Here is a 22,995-nt window from a genome sequence, read left to right on the forward strand (position 1 = left end):
TCTACAAAGGTGGGTACCAGTGTAGATGTAAGAGGAAGGAGTGAGCCAGGAAAGGGGCCTCTCTGGTAGGATCCCTTACAGGGTGGCTGACCGCACTATCCCGCAGCGGAGCTGACGCTGGCCCGCAGCGATTGAGGTTTGAAGGAGTTTTGGTCAACAGCGGTGCGTCTCAAGCCGCCAGTTTCATAAACTTCCGCCTATTTCCAGTTGCTCGGAATTGTTTCTTTGCACCATAGACTCCTGCCTCAGAGTTACCTGGGCTAATCATTATCATGCCTGCTGCCGATCAGACTAAGATAACGGAGCCTGCTGGCGACGGAACGCTAAACAGACGCTCCAGCAAAAACAACGCGAAAATGCACGGCGGGAAACGAACGGACACCGCCAGCACCCGCCCAACCCCAAGCAAGGTTACGGTGAGACCATTCGTCGTTGTATTGACGGGTAGAAATAGCTAATGGGCCTGTGGATGCAGAAGAGGAAACAGTCAACGAAGAAAGCCCCCCCTATCGGCTCGCAGCGTGATTTCCCTTGCCGCCCATGTGTTACTCGCGCCACAAAAGCGCCTGGCCACGAGTGTGCGTCCCAAGATAGTAAGACCACTATCCTGCAGAGCATCTCTGGCCTTGAAAGTGCTGACAAGATAGATACTGGTGCGGCATGTTGGGACTGCGCCAAAATGGGACACACTTGTAAGCCTGTAGGTAAACCTTCGCTGGACAAGAATTATACCCGGCCGTTTACATGCTTGTATATCTAGGTGCCCGCTGGCGCCGTTGCGGCCGTACGTGTTTTTTGGCGGTTGAATCGGCAGATCAGAGACGCTAATGGCCAGCCCGACGACGCCTGGCGCAATGCTGCGCAGTACGCGGCACAGCAGCTACGTGCCTGTGGTGCTATACCGTCGACCGCTGCACAGTCCGTTCCCGCTATTGCTTCGCGAGTTGACTCGCTCGAGAAGACTTTCAAGGAACGGAAAATTTGGCGCTGGAGGCACTCGCAGACGCCGCTCGGCTCTGGATCGTGAGTGCATTCACAAGACCGGACTACTATCTTGGTACTGACTTAGGACTCAGAGGCTTAATAAGCCAGAGAGCGAGGAGGAAGGTGGCGATGCTGGAGAGGCGGATGAGGAAGATGATTGAGGTTCATGATGGGTTAAGCGTATAATGATAATCTGCCAGATATGGCCGCTGCTATTCCGCTGCTGCTCCGCTCCGCCTCGGAATTGAAAATTCGATCAGTTTCCTACAGATTAGTCGCGCCATGAGGTACATGGTCCAAAGTACTGTGGGTACTGTCTTAGACCGCATACGCCTTCGATTGTGCCTTTCTGAGTTTTGCAACAGTGACCCCTATAGGCTGCCGTAGAGATCCACGCCGTCTAGCCACCGCCCTACGCTAAGCACCTTTTTTTACGTGGCAGGCCAGCGTTGATGAATAGACGGTATCACCTCAGATATAATAATAGACCGGTGCGCATCGATCGATGCATCGCATTCTACTGCAACTTTGCCAAAACAACAGAAACTGTGCGAGAGAGCTTCCTGCCATTGCCTTGCTAACGGAGATACAAAATAGACGCAGTGCGGCCAATCAACATTGGATTTTCTGTCCATGACAGTTCTGCAACAGAAAGCTACACGATGACTTCTTTCCGTTTACCTCATCCTCGTGCCTCAAGTGCCAGAGAAGCCGTCGTCCTGAAGGGTAGATTCTGCCTCAACGAGCCTTGGTTCATTGAACACTGCCCTTTTCTTCTTATTTTTCTTACCCTTCTTGCTCTTGGATGAAACGCCACCCACACATCCTCCACCGATTCAGGAGTCGACTCTGTATGAGGCTACTCAACTACCGGCTCCGCCTCATAGATCAGATCATCAGCCAATACAGCCTCAGGAGCAGAGCTATCAGCTAGGTCAACAGCGCTCCCCGCTGTTGCTACAGAACCAGTAGCAGACTGTTCGCTTCCAGTATCACTGAATCGATCGGTCGTGTTGTCGCTGCTCTCGTTTTCGTTGTCCAGGGCTATAGAATGTTAGAAGCCACTCGACCCGACAGGACACCAGCCTAACCATTGACATAAAGTGCTGCAAATGTCTTGCAAATTTCACTTCCGCTGCTGAGGACTTTCAGCTTCGTCTCGAGCTCCTTACGTGCCGCACGACTCTCTTCCGTCTCTGCAGCAATTCGGGTGATGTCAGCGTCCTTCATCGTGAAAATGGACGTCGGATCCATGATTTCGTTCAGCTTTCCCACCAGACAAGCCTCGATGACCTCGACCGCAACGTCATCTATAAATCGCTTCATAGCAACCTAGTCGAACATTGGTTAGCTTCACGCTGCCATAGGCGCGTGATGGTGTCTTACCTTGTAGTAGGCATCCAGGCAGTCAAGTGCGTCAGAAGCGGCAAAATGATCCATATCTGCCTCCCGCGGATCAAGCAGTCGCTCAAGAAACTGCCCAAAGTCCATCGTTCTGCTGATCGAGGTTTTGGATACCAAAGAAACCGCCCCAAATTCCTCCTGTATCAATGCGGCAAGTCTGCACTTTTCACGCTCCTTGCGGATGTTTTGTAGAGCTTCCGTAAAGTAGTGGTTGTAGGTGATGGGGTGGCCGGTTCGGTGTGGCTTCAGCAGCCCAGAGAGCTTTTCGTGCAGGACCTTCTGCAAAGAATCCAGATGTGGCTCAAAGACGCCAGCCAAGATCGATTTGACCGTAGTGGAGTCGGCGAGTGACGAGGTGGTTCAACGACAGCCGAATCGCTTTCCACACTTCCAGGACGTGGTCCTCGGCAATCTTTCCCCACGGCGATGAGAGTTCCTTGAATAGCTCCGTAACAATCATTGGGTTGAACATACCAGGTAGTTCTCTACCTCGACCTTTCTGAATTACCAAAACAATTTTTTCAATGTATTGGTCTCGAGTCAGGTGGCCGTGGCGTTCCGACCCAACTTCCTCGCCGTCCTCTACAACTTCGTATCGCCGGCCATCGAAGGCCATTTTTGCCGCAAAGCCTCGATTCAGACTCTGAACCACAGCTCGGAGACGCTTCTGGTAGCCGACCGAAGACATAGCATTACCAAAGTATGAGTCGTTGTACGCACCATTGGCCGCAGCCTGAAGCAAGGCTTGAAAGGCTTGGCTAATCTGGATGAGATACATTCTCTGTTCATAAATGGTGTTACGGGGCAAACCGAGCTTCTGGAGGCGTTTCTGGCATTCGGCAGACAACTTAGTGATTTCGTCAATAAGGCTTGGGAGCTCAGAAGAAATCTGCCGCACGAGTACTTTACTCAGACGGGTCCTCAGAGATTTAATGCCCACGTTCTGTACTGAAAGGCCCGCCAGACATGTAATTAATCAATTAATCTGAATCCTGAGCTGGATTCAGATGAATTACTGAATCAGCACTTTGGATTCAAGGATTAATTAATGATTCAATGATTCATTACGTAATTCACAGTCCCAGCATCGTCTTGCTGTGCCCAGTGCACCTGCTTCAGGAGTCTACGAATCATCCACTGCTGCTTTGGCTTCATCAGTATCTAGCTCAATACCAAACGGGTCTGAACGTGGAAATGGCCGATCAAGAAGGCCGTTACCAATCCAGTGTTTCAGACACTCTGTACATTCCAGCATCTTCGGAGACATCCGGGTTCTATCCCAGGAAACAGTACGCCTTGCCCCACTGAACACTCTCTCGGCCTCCGCCGACATCGCTGGTATAGAGAAAATGCTTATGGCAAAGAGTTGAAGCGAAGGATACGATGTTTTTTGAGTAGTCTCAAGCCACCAAGAAAGGGCAGAGGATGCTCCAATTGGCAAAGCGGGCCCCTCGATGAATCGATCGAACTCATCGTGAGTGGATGAGGACTGATAGATTCGTTTCTTATACGCCTCGTAAGCAGATATGTCTTCTTCAACTTCAGGCTCTTTCTCTGGCTTGAAGTCTTCCCACAGTGTACGCACAGCTCGGATCGCCGGTTCAATATACTGAGCTTGGTCTTTCCACGCTTCTGTCATATGCGCCATCCGGAGGCTGGGGTGAAGCAGAATGGCAGCTGCATAGACCGGGCTATCATCGGTTCGGGTGTAGTAATCGTCGAATTTGTACCAACTCGTCATAATTCGATCAGTCATTGTGACGTTGCCTCGGTACCGCTTCATGGCAGCCTTGTAGTGCGTGACAAAAAAGTCCATGGAGCAAATCACTTCATCCAATGAAGACTTGTCCCACTGAGTATCTTTGGTTACTTCGTAAAACGGCTCTAGAAAAGAGTGTAGCTCCTGCAGCTCCTGCCAATGCTCTGGATGAAGATAATCAAGTCCAATATCACTGTCGGAGTATCTGTCATCGATGAAACTATTGACCTCCTTTCGGAGGCTGAGAGCAACATGGATCATACGGTACCATGAGTTCCATCTTGTTGAATTGTCTTGCGGGATCATACGTCCGGCTGCCTGCACGAAAGCCTGATACCGTTGCGTCGATGAGCGAATCCATACCACCAGATTGTGCAACATCCCAAGAGGCCCATGTTGTCGCCAGGACTGCGCTGTTTCAGCCCTTCTGCCCACGCCGTCATGCTCCCTGCGGGACAGCATTGTCACCTGACGCATCGCCTCATCGGAAGCATCCTTGTTCTTCCCAAACAAGAATGCCTGCACGGCCAGGTTGATGATATGGCCATGGCAGCGCAGCCGGCGGTGAGCTGGGTTGAAGCCGAAGGTGTTGGCGAGAGCGCGCAGCATGGTGTCATTGTTGGATGCATTGTCCAGGGTGAAGTAGCCGATTCTGTCGCGCATCCCGTATGAATCAATAACTTCCGTGAAGATCTCTGCTAGGGAATCGCCGCTGTGTGCACCTTTGAGCTCTCGTAGGGCAAGCAAAGCCTTGCGTGGCTGCCTACTCTCGTCGTTGATGAAGTGGGCCACAATAGCAAGAAGACCATGCTGACTGGGAGAGGACCAGGTGTCGATAGTAAAATGTATCTGAGTGACGGAAGCGGCAATATTGCATGCTAGAGCCTCGCGATGGGACGAAAAGCTGGCCTCCAAAAGCCTCGGGACTTGCCCCCGGCTCTGCGTGACTGTAGCCGGCGCCATGCGATTGACAGTATGAAGTACGGCATACCATTCTGGCCACTCAACAAGGCTATACGGCAAGCTATGCACAGTGATAAGGTTGACTAACGCCTGGTTGTACGCCTCTTCATGGATAGCAGCTCGAAGGTGCCTATCTTGTTCAATATCGTGGCCTTCTTGTCTTGCAGCTTGTTGCTTGAACAGCCTGTCGATGGCAATGTCTTGGCCAAGCTTCTTGGCTGTTTGTTGTTCAGCAATCCATATGCAGTGCTTGTCCCGGAGATGGCTTCGTACTCTATTATGGGAGGCTTGAGAGTAGGAGCAGCGTTTGCAGTACCAAATCTTCTGGCCGTGCCTGTTGCGCTCGGGCTCGTGACAGTTCGGTTGTCGGCTCTCTGCCCAAATGCTTAGCGCGGTGGGTGTTCGAGAGCGCTTTCCAAGAGTCGTGGAGCAGGGGGACTCCGAGTGTTGTGACTCGCACGTGGAGACATCTTCGCCGGTCACGTCAAAGAATGGTACCGAGATCGCCGCCATGTTTGCTACGCCTTGACTGATGTTTTTAGGGACGCGAGTTAAGGGGCGGAACCGCCCAATGATCTTATTGCACTTTCTGGATGGCCCACTTTAATGAATCGCTGAAACTTAATTAATCCTGGGGAGAGTGATTCAGTTAATTAATCCTAGGCTCGGATTCAGATTCAATTAATCACTAATTAATCACACCGATTAATTACATGTCTGGTGGCATGGGCCTTCCTATGGAAGCCTCGGTGATGGATGAAGATGACGATATTGATGGTCAGATATTAGATGCAACTGAGTGGGTTTAGATCACATGATACCACCTTGCCAGTTATGGTTATAATATGGTTATGTGGTTATAACCAGTTATGGTTCTGAGTTTGCTGGTTATTCGTGGTTATGGTTACGGCTCCCCAAATAACCATATTTAACCATGTGCCCAGATATGCTGACCTGCGCCTAGCCCATTCGTACTAAACTCGCTCATTGCGCTGACTCCCACTAGCATCCCGGCAATTGACGATGCGCAATGGTCTCGCAGCGTCCTTACAGCGACGGCCATCTTTGCGCTATGGATATATGTCTGTCAGCTATACTGGCGCTCGTCGCCTCCAGCAAAGCAGAGGGTGACTCGAAGAGGGAGGTGATGCACACGGAGACTGGGCTGCGTGACAAATGTAGCATTGTCTATAGCGGCGACAAGGGATTAGCGGGCGTGTAGGCAATACTGGCTTCGCATATTCTCTATACATCTCCGCACATTGTCATTTAATTTTGCCGCAGGCAGGTAATCAATACATTGTACATTTTACTTCTGGCACCGGTGACACACCGTGCGGCCTATGCCAAGCGCGGGAGGGTGACCAGTTCTGACAATGGTCATACTGATGACCCTTCCGAGAGGAGAGAACCCGTCTAGGCTGCACAAACGACAGAAGGTTGCCCATGACGCAGAAGACACAACGCCCGTCCGTCACCGTAATTCTGTGTTTCGCTCTGGAGGACGCCAGTCACGATCGCTCAGAAGGGCCCAGCTAGCCAGCATGCTTAGCCCACCGGCTTCTCACAAACCTGCCGAGTGCTGAGATTTGGATCGCGGTCAGGCATCAGCAGCATCCTTCGGTGAGTGGCAGTAGCATAATGCCGCATTGAAATGCGTGGCTTTTGGCGATGCAATAAAAATTTCTCTTTCCAATGAAAGTTTTTTCTGCCGAGAAGTACGGCATTTCGTCAGTTTCCGCCTCTGTATTCTTATTTCTTTTGATTTGATGTGGCTATTACGTCGGTCGGCGCCCTAGTGTAGGCTTTTGGACGTGCTAACTACATAGCTTCATCAATACACCTTGGCCTAACCCCCTTGCAAGCTTGGAAAAGAAAGGCCATGAACCATCGGAACTAGAAAAATATGTATAACAGAACAACCTAATCCCCCATTACTACTTTTACCTGCCCTGAATTCTAAAAACACTTCTTTAAGTAGCTGTGGATTATCATGGCCGAATTAAGAATTAGTGCATTTGACTAGACATCGTCACACTGAGGTCAAGACTTGTTAATGACTGGAGCACCTGAGCAAATTGTTTGTCATAATAATGTGCATTCGCCTCCGGATTTTTTTTTTCAAGTTGCATTTCTGCGAGCAATACCCAAACGAATCCCCGGTTTCAATTCAGACAGTCTCATCCATTTCCAGTCGAGATAATGGAAATACACCCAACAGCATTCGGGCTCTACGGCACATGCAACAACTACCCGTGGGGTCGCAAAGGAACCAAATCTCTCGCAGCACGCCTGTGTGCAGCGACGTCCCGAGACGATTTTCGAGTCGACGAAAATGAACACTATTCTGAGATGTGGTTTGGGGACTACCCTGACTTTCCGGCTCGGTTGAGGGATCGCCAAGACCTCGGCGATATGCTGCGAAATAACAAGATGAAGCTTCTTGGTAAGCATTCTGTCGACAAATTTGGCGATCAATTGCCATACCTGCCAAAGGTCATTACTTTCCTCCCATAGAATGCTTTCCTTACTTTCTTAATAACACGCATCACACAGATCCTCTCCATAGCCAAGGCCCTTCCGCTGCAAGTCCATCCCAATAAGGCCCAGGCTGCCCGGTTGCACCAACAAAACCCCGAGAGATTCCCGGATTCTAACCACAAACCTGAGATCGCAATTGCTCTGTCGCATTTTGAGCTCTTTGCTGGTTGGAAGCCGCTTGATCGTATCTCGCCCTTGTTCAACACGCCCAACCTCCGTCGCTTTGTGCCGTCCACAACATCATGGACTGACGAGACCCTGCGCCATGTCGTACGCGGCTTACTAAAAATCGATTCTGATACTATCCAAGCCATTCAAGAGGACTTGAAAGTACATTTCGAGCAAGATTCTAAGAGCACCGGCTCGCAGACGTCAAACTACCTCCTTCGGGTTCTTGGCCAACTGCAAGCACAGTACACCAACACCGATCCCGGGACTCTGGTGGCCGTGCTCTGTATGAATTACTTTGTGCTTGAAGCCGGCGAGGCCATCTTTATCCCTGCCGGTGGCGTCCACTGCTACATTTCGGGCGACATCTTTGAGTAATATGCTGGCCAACGGCCTGTGTCCTGCCGCAGATCGTGATAATGCCGATGTATTCTGCGAGACGCTCTTGTTCGGGCCTGAGACACACCCGGAAAATATCCGTCTGCCTGCAAAGCAGCTGTCGCACGGAGACGAAAGTGGTGGTGGTAAGGAGGATACGTGCATCACGGTGTACTCACCACCCATTGAGGAGTTTGGCGTGTTCAAGGTGAAATTGGATGCGGGGAGCGGAGAGCTGGTCTGGAACCGTCGGAGCCCGACTGTGGCTATTGTCATTTCTGGATATGGGAAGGTGCTCGGAGAAGGACTGGGCTTTGAGCTCAAGCAGGGCCAGATCTTTTTCATTGCTCCTGATACTACCATCGAGATGCGGGCGGAGTCTGATATGGAAGTGCTTGCAACAGTTGGAGGCTAGCCTGCCAACACTTGGCTTTATAGGGTGATCTCTTAATCTGCCGCAACAACTTCTTGCCCGTTATTAATTCGCTGTCTGCTACAATACCATATGTGATGTCTTTGATGCGAGCAACATGGCAAGTTCGAGGGCAAAGTCGCAAACAACACGGGGTGTTCGGGGCGAAAAGAAAGACCATGAAACAGAATGTCCGCTCCGCAGCTCATCAAAGCAGGCTGGACAAGGTCAAACTTCCCCACAGAGACGGCGCGCGTGCTGACTCTATTAGAAAATCGGCCTGTCTCGGCTACCCTTTGTATTTGTTGTGGTTTTGTTTATCGTCATCTACGTAGCCTATAAACACCGGGTCGGCATCAAAGTCCCGACACAGAGCCATCAGGTATGGCCCATTGTCTATACGCGCATTCGACGCATGAGACACGAACTCGTTGTCTGCAGGCCAGATGCCGACCACGGGCCTCGAAGCCACGCAGATGGATCCGACTTCGGCAGATAGAAGCGGTAGCAGATGGGATGAAAGTCCTCGCTGGCCAGCGACGACCAGGGACGGGCCCATTGCTAGGTCAGTCCCCTTCGCCCGGCGGCTCGCTCCTGCAGTAACGGCGTGCGCAACAATGATGGACTTTGTGGCATGACCAGTCTTCAAGTTAACAGAGATAGAGGCCGACAAATGTTCCACAGGAACACAGGCGTTCAGATCCTTGAAATCGTCGTCTTCCACAGGAAACGGGCCGCCCGTCATTACCTCTATACAGATGCCTGCGCTCTCCCAAAGCGGAACAGTACATTTCGGTAGGTTCTGTCCCGGGACAACTGTACCTACAACGGTGAATGTCGCAGGAGAATCCGGTGTCGCGTGGCTTGTGGCCGAAGAGCAGACGAGAAAGCCGTCCATAGCAGAGGTGCTATAAACAGGCGTTGCTCGAGGGCTGCAACATTAAGTGGTAGCAATTCTTCCAATCGTGTAACTATAGGGATGGTTTCTGATGATTGAGCTTGCGGTGTCTCTCTACTGGCTGTTCTCTGTAGCAGATCAATCGCGTCCAAGAAGGAGACTGTCATGATTGATCGCCAGCCAAGCACATACACTCGGCGATTCCGTGTTTTGTTGGATGTGTAAATCCAATATACGGTGGGAAGAAAAAATCGTGTTCGGGCTGGGCGAATAGCATCTACTGCCAGACGAGATGTTCAAGCAAATTGCATAGATTAGGTTGCTATAGGGGATATACCGACGTCACTATCTTGTCATAGAAGTAGCCTAATTACAGATTACCTTTCGTGCCATGGCGGTACCCTAGATTCTGTCTAGCCAGTGCAAGAATAATTTATCAACTATAAAAAAGACGCCTACTACTAACTACCTAGTACTACCGTAAGGCAGCCTTGTCAGCCAGGAGATTATCTAGCTAGACACAATAGGACGTCTTTTAAGGAATCTCAATACATAACTTGGTATATTACTTCATCGATTCACACATAACTCTCTACCTGTTATTATAGCTAATCTCCAAGCGGATATGCGTGTAACACCTGGCCATAATACAGCTCTGAGTCCTTGGAGGCGAGAAAAATGAAGCTGGGCGCTACTTCACTTGGTTGGCCAGGTCGTCCAATCTGGGACGACTTTCCGAATCCTTCCATCTGCTCTGGTGGTCGTGAAGCAGGCTGCAATGGGGTATGAACCGGCCCAGGGGCGACCGCGTTTACGCGGATACCCTTGGGCAGCAGCTGCTTCGCTAAGGACCTGGTGAAAGAGACAATGGCACCCTTTGTTGCTGAGTAATCCACCATTGCAGCCGTTCCTCGAAAGGCGACAGTAGATGTCGTATTGATGATTCTATGTAACGTTAGTGACAAGACGGAGACTTTGAGTATGAGGTTGGGGTAGAAGAACATACGACCCGCCCTTGCGCATATGAGGCAACGCAAACTTCGTCATGGCAAACATTTGCAGAATATTGCTCCTAAATGTGCTCTCGACATTGTCGAGGTCAATTTCGGCAAAATCGGTACACATGATTTGCTTGGAGGCGTTGTTAACAAGCGTGTGAATAACGCCAAATTCCTTGACATGCTTGTTGACTGCATCAAGACAAGTGTCTTTATCCATCAAATTTCCCGGGATCAATAGACACTTTCTACCTTCGTTCTCGACCATTTTTTTGGTCTCTTTTGCATCCTCTTCTTCTTCTGGAAGATACACAATCGTGACATCAGAGCCCTCTCGAGCGAACAAGACTGCTACCGAGCGGCCGATGCCAGAACTAGGGGCAGAAGGGTTAATTAGCATTTTTATTGGCAACGACTTCAAAAAGGTAGCTGTCGAAAAACTTACTCTCCGCCCGTGACCAGAGCTTTGTTGCCCTTTAATTTGCCTGCCGCAAGATATTCATGGTGCTGGTGTTGGCCCTCCAGTTTGGTTGGCTCGCTTCCTGGCACCATGTCTTTCTCTAATCTATTCATTTATTTGTCAGTTGGTATTTCGTTTCTATTCCAGAAGTTATTAATTGGCCTGCAGTATACCCTGGAAGATCTTGAGCCTGTGCCTCTGGCACAGGCTTGAAGCTGCCGTCTTGACTTTTCGACATTAAGGAAAACGGCCGAGGCAATAACGTCTTATGACTCCTAGATGAGGGTAAGGAATACACTATGGGCAGTAGCCTTAAAGCAACTCTCTGTGGGGTGCGTAGATTTGTGGGTAAAACTTGTCGGTGTGCAATAAACGAATATAGTCGAGACTGAATGACGGCTGCAAAAGTATTTTGCTGCAATCTGTTCATTGGTTGTGTTTAACAACGGAATAAGGTGTAGCTTGAGTTTAGGTTGAATGCAGTGGATAGGAAAGCTACACTCTATTTATATTGCCTCCATACTGCATACACTACAATAAATTACCTGCTTATCTAATAAGAAGTTAAAAGGTGGTGCATTTACCACTTACGATACTTTGTGATTCGAAACCTAATTTAGCCTCGTCATATGCTGCAATAGCTACAGCTTCAATGCTATGCCTGTAGTAGGTGACGCAATGATGAACAGAAACAGTCTTCCTCGGTCGAGAAAAGGTCGTATAACAAAAGGTCAGAATGATATTAAGACTTAGATATAACTGCAAATAAAGCGGCCGAGTAATCGAGACATTATAACGAGATCTGTACCATGCATCCTTTCTGAGAATAATGCGCCTCACTAAGGGGTCAGAATGATATCAAGACTTAGCAAAGTTAATAGTGGTGGACCGAAGTGGCCGTGTCAGGCGAAGATCTGCATCAAGCTATGTAATTCTGTGGATTAAAGTTCTATGGCCACTAACGCGCAATAGGAGAATTATTTCCAGCAGCCGACAGCTACGTAAGCGCTCGGTTATATTAGTTAGATGCTATCTATTCATTTTCCATGATGCAGAAATGAATCATCTTAAAATTACCCCCCGTGTTAGTCGTTCTTCTCTTGTATAGAGGCGCGGAGTTTCGAGTGAGTGCTATAAATGTACTTATGCCATTCCTTGTTAGAAAAAGATGAAAAGGATTCAATATAAAAGTAGTTACGCCTATGTTATTACAGCAATCATGGCCAAAGCAGCATCCTTGGCCACCTTATTTGTATTGCTGGGCATTGCTCAGGCAGTACCATACTTGCACCGACGACAAGGCTCTACATTAGCAGCAGATCAAACCGCCCCAACCACTGTGACCCAAGCAACAGTGTCTCATGGACCGTACACGGGCTCGCCAGCAACCACTACCGGGGCTCTTTCAACGGCCGTTGTTGCGCCCTCTGTCCCAGCTCTGCCCCCCGCAAATGACTCTTATGATTACCCTGCAGATGGCAAGCTGCATGCAGAATTGCCGGCCCCATTCACACCTAACGGAGGTATCGGTACCAACGGATTCGCGCCAGTGTACCGAGTGCAGAGCGACTTTGACTACCAGTCGCTCGCTCTGGCACTTTATCAGGAGTGGATTGAGTTAGACTTGTTCCGCTGGGGCTTGGAAAGGTTTCAAGACAGCGAGTTTGAAGAGTATGGGATCGACGCCGAATCCAGATATCTTCTCCAGTACATGGCCGAGCAAGAGATCGGGCACGCCACAGTCATTACCAATATGCTTGGGCCGCAAGCGCCCATGCAATGCAATTACAACTACCCGGTCTCCAACGTCAGAGAGTACATCGACTTCAACCAGAAGCTCACTCGCTGGGGCGAAGCCGGAGTTTACGGCTTCTTGTCTCATCTGAATTCGGGACCTGCCGCGCAGTTGCTTCTTCAAAGCATCACTGTTGAAGCGCGCCAGCAGCTGATTTTCCGCCAGTTTGGAGGGCAGTTCCCGATGCCGGAGTGGCACACCGTTGGTATTCCCCAGAGCTGGGCATGGACCTTGCTGGCTCCGTACATCTCCAGTTGTCCAGCGAATCAAACTCGTCTCGTCTGGCAAAACTTCCCAGCGCTGCATATTCTCAACCAACCCAACCCGGCTCTCATCAATGGTTCGGCTGCGTGGAACGAAACGATAGCCGGGTCAAGCAACACACTGTCGACTGCCAACATTTCCAGCTCGGAGCTTTGTGTCAACGCAACCGACAAGGCGATGGACTGCTCAGCAGCAATTTCCCAGACCCGCAGTATCCCGCTGTCTTACCCTGGCCGGCAGGTTTTCCTTCAATGGGATGAGCCTGGGCAACCGGTGGGACCAAACAACAGCTACATCACGTCTAGCAACGTACAGGAGCCCAAGTTTGCAGCCTGGATCTCACAGCTGAATGTCACCTACACGTCGCTTCAGAATGTGAACTTGCAAAACAGATCTGCATACACTATTCAGCCAAACGCATCGACCTGGGAAGGGAACCCGGCTGTAAATGGCACAATGTTTTTGGCGCTGACGGACGTGGACCTTTATGTAACCCCATACAACTTGACGCAAATCAACCCTCATGTCGCTGCCCTGGGTATCTACCAGGCTGGCTAACCGCTAATAAAAAAGGCATCAGTTTTTGACGACGCCTTGGATGCTAAACAACAAAATTGTGCAATAGCGATAAGTTTCTTCAGTAAATAAAATTAGCTACTGGCAAAAAAATACATTTTTGAGACGCGGCCAGGATTAAAACGGCAATCCGAACACGGATGGACATGAGTTGGCGCACAGAGGCAGCAAAGTAGAAGTACCCTCCCTCCCTACCTATGAACATAGGTACTGTAGTTAACTATGTATGTTGCTGTTCGCCCTCTGTGATTACCGACGAGGTCGCTGGCGGTCGAGCTGAAAAAACGAGCCCCTTCGCCTACTTGCATGGCTTAGTTTCTTATAATAAGACAGTCGCAGAATAATTCGTCGTTTAATCTCAAAAAAATTACTCAACCGTGACCTCCAACTAAACCTCATCGTAGGTATAGACTACTGACTTGATCCATTTTCTTATTCCTTATTTGGGGGTTGGGTAGCCGCGTCTTTGTTCTTCTCAGGATACTTGACCTCCTCAGAGTTAATGTACTTGGGAACATTATCGGCCTGCCATTTCTTAAAATTGAAACCTAGACCTTGGTGACTGTAATCCTTCTCGTTTGCTTGATCTTTATGGTACTTGATGCGAATAAAGTCCTGATCCACAGTCTCTGGATCCAGCTTCAGAGTAACCATAGAGTCGATAGTGGCAGTCTTTTGCAATATGGCAAACGTCCACTTCTGCTGGTTCTTGAACTCAATCATGTCGGGATCATTCCGTGTGACTTCGTAGCCCAAATTCTCACTAGCCTTAAAGAGCTTCGGGGAGTGCAAACCACTGGCCTGCAATCTTGTAGCGGTTGTTTGCGTAGCCAAACTGGTCGTCGTAAACGGCGTCGGGGGTGTAGCGCTTCACACGCTCGATTGAAGGGCGGCATGAATACAGTGCAACAACGTCGTCGAGAAGAGCCTGCCGCTTGGGGGAAAGCGGAATAGATTTGTCTTTGACGGGAGTGAAGTCGGACGTGTTGTATGTTTGGCGCGGCTCGAACGCCTCTCCGGGAGCAATTTTAGTGGACATTGTCAAGCAATACTTGGGGGTGAAAAACGCTTATTAGCCTGAGTTGCCTTTGAACGAGTGTTCTCGACATCACGCAGAATAGGGGGAACCTTGGGCAAGACTTGGATGCTCTTGCATCGCTACTTATGGGACGCTCGTATACTCTACTTTTTCTTCTCCAGGTTTCTTGCGTTTCGCAGCGCTGTCATGAGCACATGCTGACATCATTCATTGCCCGCCCTACTAGGTGGCAAGGCCAATTTTAAAACCAGATCCGCTTTAGGAATAACACACTAATAGACTGGCTCTCGTAAACGTTACTGTCTGGAATAAGAGAGACGGTATGGTGTTCTGGCTTAGATAATAACTCTCTTTTGAAAGATAGGTAATATAGAGTGACTTTAACTTCTGAAATTGCTTCCAAAGAAGGTAAATCTTTTTAAGCTCACAATATTACGCAGGAAAAGTGGTAGATAATGAAACGAGTGACGCGCACTGGCCATTGCGATAGCAGTGTCGCGTGACAATCATATTGCAATCAGAATCAATAAAATCAAAATATTTTCATCCAGAATAAATTATTAATAAATTACCTTAATGGCGTTACCGTTTGATCATACGGTAACGGCCCGAGGTACACTAACCAAAAACCGCCTAGTATTCAACTTGCTAATTGTACATAAATTGCATATAAATAGTGTCCCTTTGTAGAACAAAGGTCACGGCATGCCAAATGAGGGCCGAGAAGAGCTAGTGGCCCATGTCTACTAATATAGACGTTTTTATTAATTTCATTTCTAACACTTTAGCTGTATCGAAGGTTGTTCAAGGTCTTGTGGTAAATGTCATTGCTTATGAATTGACGTGGGGGTACGGAACAGGGTCGCGCTTTGGCAGCGTCATGATGGCGTCACGGGTCGATCATGCTGCAAATAGCCACTGCCCGCCCACTGCAAAGTATATCAAAGGCAACGGGTACACAAAATCTTCTGTCAATGATATCATGAAATAATACACCGACAGTGAGAATTCCCAAAAGCGTTAGAATACGCTATAGAGTTGATCTTTTCACAGCCATAGCCACGAGCGGCATTGCATGGTTCGTCAGTATACACAGCTCAGATGCGACACACTTTGGCATATGCCGGCACGCACCTTTGCCAGAATGGACGACTGATGAGTGATGCGACACAATACGGCCTGAAAATTCATCAGGCTACTGCTCTACCCCGAGGAAAGAGCGTTAGCTGCAGCAGCATCAATCTAGTCAGTGGCGTCCGACGTTTATCACATACAGATGGAGCGGCATCGACGAATAGGACAGACGAGGACGCCAAGAGCCATCATAAGCCATTTGAGGACCACAGAAGTACCAAGCTCCAGCCACTTGCGATGCTTCCACTGAGCATGATTATACGGTCTCTCGCCACGAGCACATTTTCCTCGTCGGCGAAGCTGCTCTCAATATCGCTCTATGTGCTGCGAACGCTTGCATATAGCGATTCTAGATTTCTTGACCCAGATCGCAACACTGGGCTGAGATTCATCTTGAACAAGTGTCTTTACGACCAATTCTGCGCTGGCGAAGACGCAGATGAGGTGGCTGCTAGCATTGCCAATCTCAAGCATATTGGATTCACGGGCGCGATACTAGCGTATGCCAAGGAAACTCCCTCCGAACCTGCCGACAAAGAGGGCTCTCCGTTGCTGAAAAGACCAGGAGGCACGAATAAAAAGGCGGATAGGGAGATATCCAACTGGTTCGAGGGCTCCCTGGAAACCGTGCGCCTTGCCACAGCCGGCGACTTTGTTGCTCTCAAGTAAGCTCGCAGCTATACCAAGTTTGTGCCCAGTGTACTAATGATTTCGAGGCTTACGGGCGCGGGAAGTCTTGCATATGAGCAGCTCGCGCAGGGCTTGCCTCCAGGACCGTATCTTACCTACGCCATCAATCAAGTATGCGACTGTGCTCGCGAGCGCGGCGTTCGAGTTCTCATCGATGGCGAACATGACGAGCTGCAGAACAGCATCGACAGCTGGACTATGCAGCTCGCCAGGAAGTACAACACCATCCCCGGCAAGGCTGTCATCTTTGGTACATACCAGGCCTACAAAAAGAGCATGCCCCAGACTCTCGCCTCGCACCTCGCAGAGGCGCTAGACGGTGGATTTACCCTCGGTGTCAAGCTGGTCCGTGGTGCCTATCTTCACTCTGACCCCCCCGGGCGTCTCCACGCCAGCAAGCCCGACACCGATGCCTGCTATGATGCCACGGCAGCCAGCGTTCTCACTCGCTCGTGGAACGAGACTCTCCAAGGGAACGGCGACTATCCCGAGACGAGCATCATGTTCGCCACGCACAATGCGGCTTCGGTGCGAAAAGCCTACGCCATCTACGCATCGGGCCGCGCAAAGTCGGAAGTTTTATTTGCGCAGCTGCAAGGAATGGCAGATGAGATTAGCTGCGAGCTCGTCCATTTGAACACATCTGAGTCCCCAGCACAAACGGCCACGCCGGCGGTCGCCTGCCTGCCCGTGTACAAGTACATGGCCTGGGGTACCAGGGGAGAGTGTATGAAGTACTTGCTGCGCAGGGCTGAGGAGAATAGAGACGCCGTTGTCCGGACGAGAGAGGATCGGAGTGCCATGTGGACCGAGCTGGTGCGTCGCGCCAAGGGAATGCTCCTCACAACCTATAGATGACGGATAGAATAACACAATTCGCTGGTAGATAGCGCTCATATGAATATTAGATTCCTAGTAGCACACATTGCTAAGCTAAAGCGGTCTTCGTTCCATTGACCGTTCGGAACAATACCGCCATTACGGTGCAGCGTCCGATCTTTGATGAACTGGCTACGCATGAGGCTGGGAAAGACATGATCGGTGGCTACCCCTACCTTTTCCACCGGCCGTCCAAGGCGGCCCATCGCTGTCCAGTTACCGAGAGTGGATGCACCCCGACTCGTCCGGTCTCGAGCGCTGAGGGGCCGCGCCGACGCTATGCTCCCGGGCAGCAAGGAAGCAGAGGAGGAGGAGGAGACCGTAGCTTTGCCCTCACTCGTCTACTTGGGCCTCGGACCTGTTTCCCGCTGCACGGAATCAACGCTGACTGATGCTATCACATCGACAGTGCTTCTAACAATTCAGCCCTGCCTGGTGGTCTCCTTAGTACACACCAGCCCAGCACGCTAACAATGATAGATTCTATGTAGACCGCCAAGGCGAAAAGTAATGTGAGCCCGCCGTTGTACACCTGACAGTCTGGTACCAGGCCGGAGGACTGGCAATAACTGAAAACAACAAGCTCAAAGCCGCGCAAAAGAAGGTGTATCGAGACATATTCTGACTTAAGCATGAGTCTTTCGAAATAAATTAATGTAATTTTGAATCGACATGGCGATCCAATGACACAACTGGAACATGATCTCTGTGTTGACCTGCAAATACGCCACGCCGCAGCGCAGTCATGCATCAACAAAGAAAGAGCCCAAGAAGGGTGATGGCAGCGGTTACTGAAAGCAACGCCATTGGTACTCGTAGTTCACCGGCCGAAGACTTGGGAACATGGCTTCCGGCCGTCGCATTGACAGGCGCTACACACAGCAACTTGCTATCATACATGACAATTTTGCCATCTTGGTCTTGCTTGGCCCCGAAAACGAGCAGCACAGGATTCGACTGACGTACGTGCGAGTCAAACGCAGTAAAAGCGTCCACCTTGGTGTCTCCGTAGGGCAACCCCAAGTCAAAGATTGGCTGGGTGTTGTACGCGTCGGGGAGCCCAGCCAACACAGGCTGCACGCTGGTTGAGCAATTACTGCGTATCGGCGTGATTGGCGTGTCTAAAATTGGTTCAGAATAAGCATGCGTCTTTTTCTTTTTCTTTTTCTTTTTCTTTTTCTTTTTCTTTTTCTTTTTCTTTTTCTTTTTCTTTTTCTTTTTCTTTTTCTTTTTCTTTTTCTTTTTCTTTTTCTTTTTCTTTTTCTTTTTCTTTTTCTTTTTCTTTTTCTTTTTCTTTTTCTTTTTCTTTTTCTTTTTCTTTTTCTTTTTCTTTTTCTTTTTCTTTTTCTTTTTCTTTTTCTTTTTCTTTTTCTTTTTCTTTTTCTTTTTCTTTTTCTTTTTCTTTTTCTTTTTCTTTTTCTTTTTCTTTTTCTTTTTCTTTTTCTTTTTCTTTTTCTTTTTCTTTTTCTTTTTCTTTTTCTTTTTCTTTTTCTTTTTCTTTTTCTTTTTCTTTTTCTTTTTCTTTTTCTTTTTCTTTTTCTTTTTCTTTTTCTTTTTCTTTTTCTTTTTCTTTTTCTTTTTCTTTTTCTTTTTCTTTTTCTTTTTCTTTTTCTTTTTCTTTTTCTTTTTCTTTTTCTTTTTCTTTTTCTTTTTCTTTTTCTTTTTCTTTTTCTTTTTCTTTTTCTTTTTCTTTTTCCTTTTCCTTTTCTGTAGTGATCTGGCAAAGACAACTTACCCAACTGGAATATTTGGCTTCCACAAACATCATCGGAGGGCAACAGGGGACATTTCCCATTCGAGAAGGATGGCGACTCCTGGAACTTGTGAATCAACTTGGCGCATGCGTCGTCAATGACGCCCTGGCATGAGCCATCCGGCGAGGCTGTCGTGTTTCGTTGTCCCAAGTGGTACACACACATTTGAGTTGTGTTGGTCCTGGCACTGCGGACATAGTCGTCTGGTAGACTAAGATAGCCGGTCGCTGTCTGCACACCCGGGTAGGCGGCGTTTTTGTCACGCCTGTCCTTGAGACCGACTGACAGATACCATGGCTTGCCATTGTTGTGAGTGAAGCTCTCTGCTACGAAAGAGACAGTGCCAGTTGCGTTGAATGGTGGCCCAAAGTTACCGTCTCCATCGCAGCCACGAATAACCGGCGCATCGGTAGCAGCGGCAGCGGCGACGAGTGAGCCGGCGAGGAAATGACACCATGCGGCGCCAAAAAAGAGCCAATCGCGCCCCCAAGCCATAGTTACCAGTGACCAGCGACAAGAGATGGACAGCGTTTGGGGAAAATGTGAATGTGATTTGGGGAAAGCTGGAGAGGAGAGGACCTGACTGACTACCTATCGTCCTCTGTTAGTCGTCAAGGTGTGCAATAAGAGGAAGCATTTTAGTGTAGGTACGATTTCGGAGCGGATAACTGCATATTTGAACCCTGGAGAATTGGACAAAAGTCCCCAGAGTCTCCCCGCGATGTTTGCTGTCGCATGAAACTAGCGATTTTGGCGCAAGCTAATCATCCAATCCAGATCAGACATGGCTGGCCGCTCCGCCCAGTTACAGTTGGGCATTATAATCAGCCCCCCTCGCTTGTGCCGAACTCCGGACCCCATGTTCCTGGGGACCAATTCTAGACCACTAGAACGGGAGAGAATTGATAACGGACAAGGCTGAAGGCGCTCAGCTGCCCAATAGCAATGCTGTACTTATTTTATGGACTCTTCATTGTCAGTATATCGCGAGCACGCTCAACGTCATGTTAGGCTGCACCCACGTTCGTTCAAAGCTTCAACCCAGCCAGGCCAGAATCGTCAAAACTGACCTCTGCTTACTGCTAGTATCCTGTAAAGCTTGCATGCTGCCGCGACATGTAGAGCTCAAAAGATTCAAGTATATAAGTAGCTGCATACAGGGTTGGACATCTATCGAATGCGAATCGAATCGATAGATTCATTCGATGCCAATTCTTACGAATGTCGAATCAAATGACTGGGCATTCGATTCGATATCGAATCTATAGTAGGCCTATTCGATTCGCATCCAGGGCTCCGATCAACTACATCAACGTACACCAAGACCTTTGATGTAATGTACGTGTATGTTAGTCAGCAGAGGTCTGGTTGAGTGTATCAACTGACCTTCAAGAGTGATTGATGTACATCAAGTGTATGTGCGTGCACGTGATGCGACTTTTTGTGCATTTGTTACATGCCAATCTGCGTCATGCTGTTTGTTATCGTGGGATATGCATATTACGATGCATTTATATTAGCCATGAAGTCATCATTCCCACAAGTTTTCCTCGTCAATGTGCTGCGCCGCTTTCTCCAACAACCATGTCGATGAAGCATGATGCACCACACGTGCCTCATCATCCGCTGCTGTGAGCGCGCTTCCCTCAGGGTCAATATTTTCTACCAAGGAAAACAACCCAATCTCGCATTTATTCCCGACAATTCCTGCTCGCAGCCAGGAGCGCAATATCTGACAGATGCCAATGATCTGAGCGTCGAGAGAAGCCCTTATCGGGGTTACCATACGGCCAGCAGCCGAGAACATCCTCTCGCATTCCGCCGACATCGCCTGCACAGTGAGGAAATCCAGCGCCATGCGGGAAGACGCGGATATCGCAGTCGTTTCTCATGCCAATACTCTAGTGGGTCGCGAACCGCTTCGTCCCCGGCCTCATACTCGTCTAAGATCGGTCCGATGGCGCGATGCTGCTCAGCCGGTTTTCGGCGCGCTTCAAAGCAGTGATCCTCAAACGCGTTGTGGTACTGCTTCCGGCGCTTCGCAACCGGCTCCTGGTTCTCTGCATTTACGACAACGGCAAGGTTTGCGTAGCTCCTTCCCCACACGTCCTGTACCATGTGCTTTGCCTTATCCACCCATTCCGGGTGCTCTGCCCAGTGGTCTGTGAACCAGTCCCACCGATATGCCGGGTGGAGAGCCAGAGCTGCATAATAGATCGGCGTCTCGTCTAACTTACAATAGTACTTGTCGAGTTTCTCCCATGCCAGATTGATGCCAACCTTGAAGTGCTCCGGCTCTGGAAAGTCTTCCGCTACTGACTTGTAGTGTTCAAGCACTCCAAGTAGATACTCGAAGCTGTGGATCACATCCTAGATATTACCATAAGATCTAGTATATCCATGCTTCCGCTTTCTTATGATGCTATCTCCTTCTAGTGTCTTCACTACGTTTTCGTAGTGGCCTAGAATCATCACGATATGTTCGAGAGCATCCCAGTCGTGGCTTATAACGTCAAGCTCTAGTCGGCAAATGCGTGGTATATTCGCTGAGTTCCTCTCCGTTAAGCGCTTTAGCTTCTCTTTCTGCTCCTATTCCAATCTTCGCTTGACTCTTAACATTGCAAGATACGGGCGAAGCTTAATAGCACAGCGAATCATATATAGCTATGACAGCCATCGCGTATTATTATCAACCACAACAGACAGGGGCTTTCTTACTCGGACCTTTAGGTCTAGAGCCTTATTAATGTCGTCTAATTAAAGACCCTAAAGCATGTATGTCAGCCGATCCGAGCGATGGATCTCCGCCACGATGTTATGAATCTTGCCCAGAGGGCCTCTCTTCTGCCAAAGCTCGTATTCGGCCTCGGCCAGCAATGCATCACCCGTAAGCTCGGTTTCGAACGCACCCAGGTTCTTCCCGAATAGCAGTGCCTTAGCAGAAAGGTTGAGGATGTGTCCGTAGCAACGACCCCGCCTCATCCTCCCGTCAAAGCCGAGATCTTTCCCAATCTCATCCATAGCTGTGTCATTGTTCTCCGCATTGTCAAGAGTGAAGTAACCCACTTTGTCTCGAATGGCATACTGGTCAATTACGTCGAGAATCTGGGTCGCAATGTTCGCGCCAGAGTGCCTGGACGACAACCCCGGGACGCCGATTGCAATCTTGCAGGGTTTGTTGTTCTCGTCTCGGTAGAAGCACGCGATTCCATAGAGAGCCAGGCGATTTCCCGACCGCCATCCGTCGAAGGAGAGATGCACCAACCCAAGGCTTCGCTGGAGGACTTCAATAACCTTATCCTTATGCTCTTTATATGCCGAGAGGACCCTCGATCGAATCGAATCGGCCGTGAGGTTTGCGCCACAGATGCGCACTGACGGGTTCAGGTATTCAAATATGGCCTGAAGCTCTTTGTGTTCCACGGTCGCAAAGGCGAGATTATTGCCCACAATCCACTCCATTAGCAGGTTCTGGAAATGGGTTCGGTTGAAACTTTTGATGATGTGGTTGGACAAGGCTTGCTCCTTCGGCTTTAGAGGGTCGAGCTTCATCATGTCAGCAATCGACCGAAAGCCTCCCTTGGCGCGACCGCTCTCAAATTTCCATAGGTTTAGGATCCCTGTGACTAAGACAGAGGTTCCGCACGCCCAGGGATGTAAGTTGGCGGATGTGCCTTAGCGGGACTGGAGTGGCGAAGCTACAACAGCCTAAGATGGAAGTAAAAGAGGATTGCCATTAATTAATAAATGCATGGATTTATTTAGCGGATGGGTGAACTGTAGAGCAGGCCTGCACACGGGCCATTGTTACATATACGATACGTTACGCACGTTTATTGCTACCGACTCCACGGAAGTGTGAAAGGCCGCTAGTAAGTTGATTCAACTATCTAGTTCCT

The 22,995-nt window shown here is 49.2% G+C and overlaps 10 protein-coding genes across 10 annotated transcripts; 4 read left to right on the forward strand and 6 right to left on the reverse strand.

Annotated features, from left to right (window-relative positions):
• Positions 1-679: 679 nt before the first annotated feature.
• ISF_09912 (hypothetical protein) lies at positions 680-1,145 on the forward strand (the record flags this gene model as incomplete). The annotated part of the gene is made up of 3 exons (XM_018853511.1): positions 680-700; positions 761-1,023; positions 1,070-1,145. 3 exons carry the CDS (start codon positions 680-682, stop codon positions 1,143-1,145), a joined length of 360 nt encoding a protein of 119 aa, XP_018699292.1.
• A 698-nt stretch (positions 1,146-1,843) lies between these two features.
• On the reverse strand, positions 1,844-3,166 carry ISF_09913 (GTPase effector domain, GED; the record flags this gene model as incomplete). Its single annotated transcript, XM_018853512.1, has 4 exons — positions 1,844-2,028; positions 2,076-2,316; positions 2,371-2,667; positions 2,777-3,166. 4 exons carry the CDS (start codon positions 3,164-3,166, stop codon positions 1,844-1,846), a joined length of 1,113 nt encoding a protein of 370 aa, XP_018699293.1.
• A 345-nt stretch (positions 3,167-3,511) lies between these two features.
• ISF_09914 (Ribonuclease H-like protein) lies at positions 3,512-5,623 on the reverse strand (the record flags this gene model as incomplete). The annotated part of the gene is made up of 1 exon (XM_018853513.1): positions 3,512-5,623. The coding sequence occupies one exon, from the start codon at positions 5,621-5,623 to the stop codon at positions 3,512-3,514; it is 2,112 nt and encodes a 703-aa protein (XP_018699294.1).
• Positions 5,624-7,312: 1,689 nt separating this feature from the next.
• ISF_09915 (hexose-6-phosphate isomerase) lies at positions 7,313-8,197 on the forward strand (the record flags this gene model as incomplete). Its single annotated transcript, XM_018853514.1, has 2 exons — positions 7,313-7,606; positions 7,667-8,197. The coding sequence occupies 2 exons, from the start codon at positions 7,313-7,315 to the stop codon at positions 8,195-8,197; spliced, it is 825 nt and encodes a 274-aa protein (XP_018699295.1).
• A 1,918-nt stretch (positions 8,198-10,115) lies between these two features.
• Positions 10,116-11,057, reverse strand: ISF_09916 (NAD(P)-binding domain protein; the record flags this gene model as incomplete). Its single annotated transcript, XM_018853515.1, has 3 exons — positions 10,116-10,452; positions 10,514-10,879; positions 10,951-11,057. 3 exons carry the CDS (start codon positions 11,055-11,057, stop codon positions 10,116-10,118), a joined length of 810 nt encoding a protein of 269 aa, XP_018699296.1.
• Positions 11,058-12,184: 1,127 nt separating this feature from the next.
• ISF_09917 (protein rds1) lies at positions 12,185-13,582 on the forward strand (the record flags this gene model as incomplete). The annotated part of the gene is made up of 1 exon (XM_018853516.1): positions 12,185-13,582. The coding sequence occupies one exon, from the start codon at positions 12,185-12,187 to the stop codon at positions 13,580-13,582; it is 1,398 nt and encodes a 465-aa protein (XP_018699297.1).
• Positions 13,583-14,032: 450 nt separating this feature from the next.
• Positions 14,033-14,639, reverse strand: ISF_09918 (hypothetical protein; the record flags this gene model as incomplete). The annotated part of the gene is made up of 2 exons (XM_018853517.1): positions 14,033-14,363; positions 14,395-14,639. The coding sequence occupies 2 exons, from the start codon at positions 14,637-14,639 to the stop codon at positions 14,033-14,035; spliced, it is 576 nt and encodes a 191-aa protein (XP_018699298.1).
• A 1,101-nt stretch (positions 14,640-15,740) lies between these two features.
• ISF_09919 (proline dehydrogenase-like protein) lies at positions 15,741-17,321 on the forward strand (the record flags this gene model as incomplete). Its single annotated transcript, XM_018853518.1, has 2 exons — positions 15,741-16,438; positions 16,490-17,321. The coding sequence occupies 2 exons, from the start codon at positions 15,741-15,743 to the stop codon at positions 17,319-17,321; spliced, it is 1,530 nt and encodes a 509-aa protein (XP_018699299.1).
• A 771-nt stretch (positions 17,322-18,092) lies between these two features.
• Positions 18,093-19,591, reverse strand: ISF_09920 (Protein kinase-like domain protein; the record flags this gene model as incomplete). Its single annotated transcript, XM_018853519.1, has 2 exons — positions 18,093-18,463; positions 19,078-19,591. The coding sequence occupies 2 exons, from the start codon at positions 19,589-19,591 to the stop codon at positions 18,093-18,095; spliced, it is 885 nt and encodes a 294-aa protein (XP_018699300.1).
• A 2,271-nt stretch (positions 19,592-21,862) lies between these two features.
• Positions 21,863-22,648, reverse strand: ISF_09921 (restless-like transposase; the record flags this gene model as incomplete). The annotated part of the gene is made up of 1 exon (XM_018853520.1): positions 21,863-22,648. One exon carries the CDS (start codon positions 22,646-22,648, stop codon positions 21,863-21,865), a length of 786 nt encoding a protein of 261 aa, XP_018699301.1.
• Positions 22,649-22,995: the final 347 nt, after the last annotated feature.

The sequence above is a fragment of the Cordyceps fumosorosea genome, assembly GCF_001636725.1.
Source record: "Cordyceps fumosorosea ARSEF 2679 chromosome Unknown scaffold_98, whole genome shotgun sequence".
In the NCBI taxonomy this organism is placed as follows: Eukaryota; Fungi; Ascomycota; class Sordariomycetes; order Hypocreales; family Cordycipitaceae; genus Cordyceps; species Cordyceps fumosorosea.